This window comes from Amphibalanus amphitrite, unplaced genomic scaffold (genome assembly GCF_019059575.1).
Source record: "Amphibalanus amphitrite isolate SeventyFive unplaced genomic scaffold, NRLGWU_Aamphi_draft 000704F_arrow, whole genome shotgun sequence".
Lineage (NCBI taxonomy): Eukaryota > Metazoa > Arthropoda > Thecostraca > Balanomorpha > Balanidae > Amphibalanus > Amphibalanus amphitrite.
In genome coordinates, this window is record NW_024882198.1 from 228,965 (window position 1) to 235,945 (window position 6,981).

The 6,981-nt window shown below is 54.6% G+C and overlaps 1 protein-coding gene across 1 annotated transcript in view; it reads left to right on the forward strand.

Moving 5' to 3' along the window:
• Positions 1-6,747, forward strand: part of LOC122364874 — a 41,925-nt gene extending 35,178 nt beyond the window's left edge. The window contains exons 14-21 of the mRNA XM_043335667.1: positions 770-910; positions 1,356-1,479; positions 2,210-2,429; positions 2,671-2,946; positions 3,163-3,503; positions 4,812-4,896; positions 5,503-5,724; positions 6,313-6,747. Coding sequence (XP_043191602.1) covers positions 770-910; positions 1,356-1,479; positions 2,210-2,429; positions 2,671-2,946; positions 3,163-3,503; positions 4,812-4,896; positions 5,503-5,724; positions 6,313-6,513 — 1,610 coding nt within the window. The 3' untranslated portion in view covers positions 6,514-6,747. The remainder of the gene's footprint in view (positions 1-769; positions 911-1,355; positions 1,480-2,209; positions 2,430-2,670; positions 2,947-3,162; positions 3,504-4,811; positions 4,897-5,502; positions 5,725-6,312) is intronic.
• Positions 6,748-6,981: the final 234 nt, after the last annotated feature.

The following is a 6,981-nucleotide window of genomic DNA, read 5'->3' on the forward strand; positions in this document are numbered from 1 at the left end:
CGCAGCGAACGATCTGAAAGGTTCGTCGCGCTCCTGTCGCAGTTGCAGCAGTTCTGAGCGCAAGACTCCAAGAGCGACAGGGATCACTGCTAGACACCGCATGCACTCGAGCACATCGGACAGCGACCCATTCACGACTGAAGCATTTGCTTTCAGCATGCTGTCGCCAAGCTCGGTACTGGCACATTGGAAGAGTTGCGATGGCGCTGATGCGTCATCTATCCCAGACCCTGTCCGGAAGACATCCCACCGCCGAACAAACACGTTCCATTCTTCGGTGGTGACGCCAACATCCACTCTCGGGCGCTCGAGCTTTGGTCCTTGTCTGACGGGCGCGCGAGCAGTCTCCGATCTGGATTGGTGAGCTAGGCCATGATTGGTGAGGATGGCGATGGCTAGGGCTTCCGATACATCGTCACTACGAAATTCGCATGACGGCACTGAGCAGGTCACGATCACCATTTTGTCTCATAAGAATCAATAGCCGGCTTTTACTAAAAGTTTACATTTTAAGATGATTTGGTCATGAAGAAACTCCTCGTTCGTGAAACATGTATTAGAACGATGACCAAATCATCTTAAATGCCCGTTAGTAACAATAGGATGGCACCTAAACTAATTAGCACTGTTCAGTAATTAGCACGTGCCCCATTTACCTAAGTACCGCTCAGGTAGCATCTCTGCAATATCCATTTCACGGCGTTTATAAGATTGGGCCCAGGTTACGCCTTTACCGAGTTCATGTATGTGTGACCCCCTTCCCCCGCAGGTTACGCCAATATCCGCGCCCAGGATCTGATGTCCACCGAGTTCCGCGTGTTCACACAGCGGGCCACCCTGAACAGCCTCAGGAAGATGGTGCGCTACGTGCACGACCCGGCCAAGGTGCTGCCGCTCGTCGACGACGAAGGTATGGAGGAAGGGTGGGGGGGGGGGATAGAGCGTATCGAGGGAACATGAATTGGCGGAAAGAGGGTGGGGCAATGGTTTGAGGGTGCTTAGTGGTGCGGTAAGAGTAGAGGAGCCAATAATGCATGTGTGAGCGACTTTCCTCCGTCTCGTGAACGTAATTCTTCACTTCTTTTTAGGTATGAATCAAATTCAAAAACACTTCAATTTCAAGATGCTATTATCATGCAATGAAATAGTTTGTGTTACGGCCATGGACAGCCGAAATGAGAATAAGCCCGATTTTATGTTGTTTGTTGAATAATGTAGCAGTGAGGGTTGCGCCACCCCTTTTGGCGCTTACCTCTGTACTTCTCCGTCCGGCAGTGAGTATGGAGCCGCTGGGTCTGCTGTGTCCACTGTTGTTCGTTCCGGAGTTGTCAGTGCTGTCTGTTCCGTTCCGGCAGTGAGTATGGAGCCGCTCGGGCTGGTGCACGTCCGCCGGGTGCGCCGCCTCCTCCGCGAGGAGCTCGGACAGCTGGCCTGGAACAGGGACAAACCGCGCGTCTATCTCACCATGAACGCCTTCAAGTGAGTTAGAACTCCCCACTGCAGCGGACCGGTCCTGTACAATTACAGGACCGGTCCTGTAATTGTACGTGAGCTACAAATCCCCTACTGCACCGGGCGGGCCCAGTAGACATTAGCTGGCTCGGAACAGGTAACAGTAATGGTACAACTGACAACAGTAATGATAGTTTATCCGTTAGAGTCGAGGATAACTATTACAAGATGCTAAAATATTATAATGCTCGTTTTCGCGAACATGTGACCTTCGTTAAAAGATTCAGCATGTGTAACTGTTGCCAGATTGCGATGCACCAGCCAGTAAGTAGGTATGTGAATTGAAATTGTGTTATCTGGACTGCTCGGGTGCCGTTTGAATTGAAGTTCACGAACATTTACATTATGCATGTTGGTTTGGTCGGGTGATGGCATCATGAGGTGTGCTTTGGGGCGGCTAGTGATATGGTGTTGGTGAAAGGATTTTCTTTGAGTTGGACCTCCCTTTATTAAAGCTACGGAGGAGGTCTACCAAAGCATTTGAATTTTCTCTTCCAGCTTGCTTGCTGCTTAGGACTTTTTAATAGAAATGTTTGCCATTTACAAGAATAATTGATTCCTAGGAAGTTGTGTACATGCAGTCAATTTGGCGTCAAAGTACGTCATCCCAGTGAACATACCAGCCCGTCAGAGTCCCTGCCCGCCGAAATATTCTTCTTCTGCCTATTAGTAACCATCCGTCCCTCCAACTCGTCAGGGCGCTGGACTGGGACCGCGTCCGTAACGCGCCGGCAGTGGGCCAGTTAGGCCTGGAGATTGACCGGCCGGGCTCCACGTCTCCCCGTCCCGGCTCACCGGCCGGTGACACCGCCTCTCCGACCGTGCCGAGACGCAACTCTGCGGGCCAGCTGGCCTTCGAGGACAGCCACCCGGAGACCTACTGCACCGTCAACACAGGGCTCATGGACGGAGTAAAGGTAGGGCGGGACGGAACTTGGTGAGGCTAGAGTTGGGGCAGGTCAGCACCACTTTCTGTTGCGCTGTATGCGACCCAAACTGATGACTTTTAGACTGGTGTTAGTTCGTGTTTTGCGTAGGTACCGTTTCAGTATTTTTTGTTGGATTTATGGTAGAGATCTCAAACCTCTGACACCATTTGTGTTGAGGTGTTTTCATTTCTCTTCCGATGTGATAACCCCGGGTGACCTTCCTCGGCAGGCGCGTCTGATGGCCCGGAAGCGCGGACCCGCTCACCTGATCGTCCCCCGTCGGCCCATCAACGTGCGCGGCCAGCGGGCCGGTCCCGAGGCGCCGTCGGGCCCGCTGACGACCGTTCAGGAGACGCCGCACGAGCCGGCGCCGGCGGCGGCGGCGGCCGGCCGCCGGTCGCGGTTCGTCATCAGGCGGGTGGAGGAGAGCGCCGCCGCCGCAGAGGCGGAGAGGGAGCCGCTGATGGCGCCAGAGATACACGTCAACGGAGCGGGAGAGGGGCAGGTCAGTGCAGAGGAAAGACGGTGGCTTTAGGATTGATGTCAACATATCGGAGGCAGTGCAATTGCGAAACGATTGATTACAGCTAGTCAACGTTGAAGGCTCATCTTTATCTTTAAAAAGTGCAGTCTTTTATGTTTGGAATCGACTGGTCAAGAAACGGTTATTATTTTGCGCCGATCTGGCGTATGTTGACTTGACCAAAAATGCGCTTCTCAGAAATGTAACGGCTCAGCCGTGGACGCAGACGACAGCGCCATCTCCAGCGGCGATGTGACGACGGCGACACCGTCAGATGGCAGCAGGGGCCACCGTCGCTCGGCCTCGGACGCGCTCCTCCAGAGCAGCACCCACCCAGACGGTACGCCGCGGCGCAAGGCCAGCGACCCAAACGACGTGTACGACTCGCTGGTCTCCAACTGCTCGCGGGCCAGCCGGCTGAGGGACGGCATCGCCAAGATGCTGCCCAAACGCTCCGGAAACCTAAACCTGGAGGAGCGGAAGCAGAACGCGCAGCAGCGGCTGAACCGCCAGTTCAGCCTGTCCGACCTGCACCAGGGGTGAGTCATTGCGCTGGAGAGGGTGTTGGGTGACATAGTACCTTACGTGACAGTTGGAGTACCCTACATGACCGTTGGACAGCTGAGTGATGCCGATAACCGGAACATGCAAGAAACAAGAGATGCAACGAGACATCGCGTGCACCTGACTCTTTGCTTTCTTGTAACGTGTTGCAAACAGTTGCTGCTGATATGATTTGATGTTCAGATGGATTCATTCAGATACATGTTCAGATCTTCGCAATTAGCTCGACGCACACCTCACACCTATATGGCGATCCAGGAACCCCAGCGCCCCCGCCGACCCCCCGGCTCTAACGGCCGGTCGGCGCGTCGCCCTGAGGCGACAATGGAGGTCACTGCGACTGCGCGGTGACCCTGACCACCACGTCAGGTCAGCTGTGAGGCCCTGAGGAGAGTGTGCACTCGGGAGCACCTTTACACTGAGCCACCGTCCTTCAGTGACAGGGAACGGAGCACGACACTAACATCCCCGGAGCATTACCGGCGGAGATATTATTTTGTTTTGGTTTTGTATTTGTTTGGTGTGACTTGTGACCGGAACGTCCCGGCCAGTTCGGTCGGGACTTATGTCGCCGCCTGCGGACCCTTACCTTCTAACCCGTGTGCATTTGTAGAGTTTTTGTGTGCGTGGCACGGCGTGGTTGGTCTGCAGTGGTTATCGCTCGCATCGCTCGTAAGGCGATCTGGTTTGTCTGGTTTGGTGATGCCCGTATCTGAATGGATGCTCTAATTTTGACGCCATCGGTCCTGTATCCTCTTCGTATCTCCCCTTTGGGAGCACCACACACAGTTCCTCACCTATGGCCGCCGCATTTTCTAAAGTTCCCTTCCTTACACCAGGTGTTTCAGGTACGGCGAGATCTTTATAGTGCATTTAGCAGTGTTTTTTTTTGCGGTGAATCCGAACACACCCCACCGTTTAAGTGACTAACGTGGTGTCCCACTGGAATGACATTCGTGCCACTCGCCATGACGGGAGTTGTTGATTGTCTGCCGTGCCCTGCACTGCCGCTCGGCACCGAGTCTTGTGACGGGGACTGACCGGCTCCTAACAAGCAGCCCCTGCCTGCATTGATTCAAGGCGACCAATTTATATAGTCAGTTGAATGCAAATCAAAGACGTTTTTGTCAAATGTCGAAACCGATGTCGGCAAGGCCGTTCCAGCTTTCACAGCTCAGCATTTTTCCAAATGCCTACCATTTCGGTTATACCACATACCCTTTTGACTGCATTGCCCTCGCTGTGTTTTGACGTTTCTGTTTGTTTTGTTTTTTTTTTTACAGAGAGGGCGACACTATGAACATGACGCAGTTCTTCCAACGAACCCTGGACAGGACGTCCAACATCTTCAGCGGTATGAAGGGCACGGTAAGACTGAATTGCATTTTGGACTTGACTTCTGGCTTGTGCTTTATTATATGATGAAGGCGCTAAAAGAAGAATGCTTATGATTCAACTTATACGCAACTCATGAAATATCTTACTTTTGAAAGGTACCAGATGTTGAACTGGTTTCATTGCTTGTAATTAGGGGTTAGAAGTGTCACACAAAGGCAGATATCGTCCTTAAAAAGGCGGCGGGTCCTCATGCCCCATCGCCCTCCTTCGGTCAGGAGCCCAGTGAGACCGAGGTGCGTCTGCGGCGGTCACTGTCCCCCTGACCTCCCTACCCCTCCCCTCCTCAATAGGAGCCCAGTGAGACCGAGGTGCGTCTGCGGCGGGTCCCGTCCCCCTGACCCCCCCCCCCCTCCCCCGCTCAGGAGCCCAGTGAGACCGAGGTGCGTCTGCGGCGGTCACTGTCCCCCTGACCTCCCTACCCCTCCCCTCCTCAATAGGAGCCCAGTGAGACCGAGGTGCGTCTGCGGCGGGTCCCGTCCCCCTGACTCCTCCCCCTCCCCTCCTCAATAGGAGCCCAGTGAGACCGAGGTGCGCCTGCGGCGGGTCCCGTCCCCCTGACCTACCCCTCCTCAATAGGAGCCCAGTGAGACCGAGGTGCGCCTGCGGCGGGCCTGGCGGCGCCGCCAGCTGAACCGCGAGGTCGAGCTGCGCGAGGTGATCGAGATCGACCCGTTCCCGCTGGCCGTCAACGTGGACACGCCACTGGTGCAGATACACAAGATGTTCGCCATGCTGTGCGCCAACCGGATGTACGTGATGGACCGGCGCCGGCTGGTCGGCTGTCTGACCCTGCAGAGGGTGAGTCCAGGGGGGGGGGGAGAAGAGAGGGAGGATGGGAAGGGGAGAACATGGTCGGCTGGCTCACCCTTCAGGGGGTGAGGCTGGAGGAGACGCGGAAATTGTGCTATGAAATCATTCTGTCTTTTGTAGCTCAGCTATTGGAGGAACTCTTGACCTGTTGTTCGTTTTCATGTTATGTGCAGTGTCCATGGCCGCCGGTTGTCAGCCCGCCTTCCCGGTCCCTCCATTGTTTGTTTGTTTTGTTGGGTTAGGCCCTTTCGGTCGACAAGACCATTGCAGAGCCGGAAGGATGATAGGAATTAGGGGGAGACATTGGTCTGGGCAGGCACCCTAGTGAGTCGCCGGGGCTGAGCCCGTCCAGAAGACAGGCCACCCAGCCCCAAGGCACTCACTGCACCCGGCTACGGGGTGCGCTCCCTCGGGAGCAGCGGTGCCGCTCCAAGGGAGCAGCCCGCATGAGATAAAGTTGCCTGTCCAGCCCGGAGGGGGGTTGCGGCGTGGAGGAGAAGGATTTCAGTATCCTGAGGATAGAAGCACGGATAGGTGCCGGTCCCTCCACTGACCCGTCTCCCCTTTCCCTGACAGCTCTCGGAGTTCATCACGCGGGGCTGTGTGGATCAGCCGCCGGCGCCGCCCGCCGCCGAGCCCGACAAACACCCACCTCCCGTGGCCAGACGGGACTCACAGGACACCCTAGACGATGTCGACGAGGGGGTCTACGACACAATCACAGAGCCGCCGGGACCGCTGCCCACCGCCGCCGCAGCAGCGACATCTGCCGTCTGAGCCGGGTACTACGAGTTACAACCGCCGCCGATAGGTTCCAATGAATCGAGGGTTTTAGGTTTTAGCAAGTGTTGTTTTAAATGTTTCACGCGTCTTTTTTTAGGAGTTGAGACGGGTGGTTTGCATCAAGCCATTCGCAGGTCGTTGGCTTTTTATAACTTATGAATACGAACGAAGTGACTGACGATGGTTTTGCTATAGTTGACTCAATAAAGAAAACCTTTTTATACAAAACGTTTTTCGTCAAATATTTCATCGGTCACCTCCAACTACAGGTAGTTCGGTGTCCGGTTCGGTGGACAACGGGCGCCAATATAATTATTCCTGGGTAGCTTGTCATTCGACATGGACAACCTTAAACGCAGTAAGTCATATCTTTATGTGACTTACCCTGCAATACGAGTATCGTCCAATGGATATCGCCAGTTACTGGAAAAAAAAAAAACATTGAAGGCGCCAACATTCATT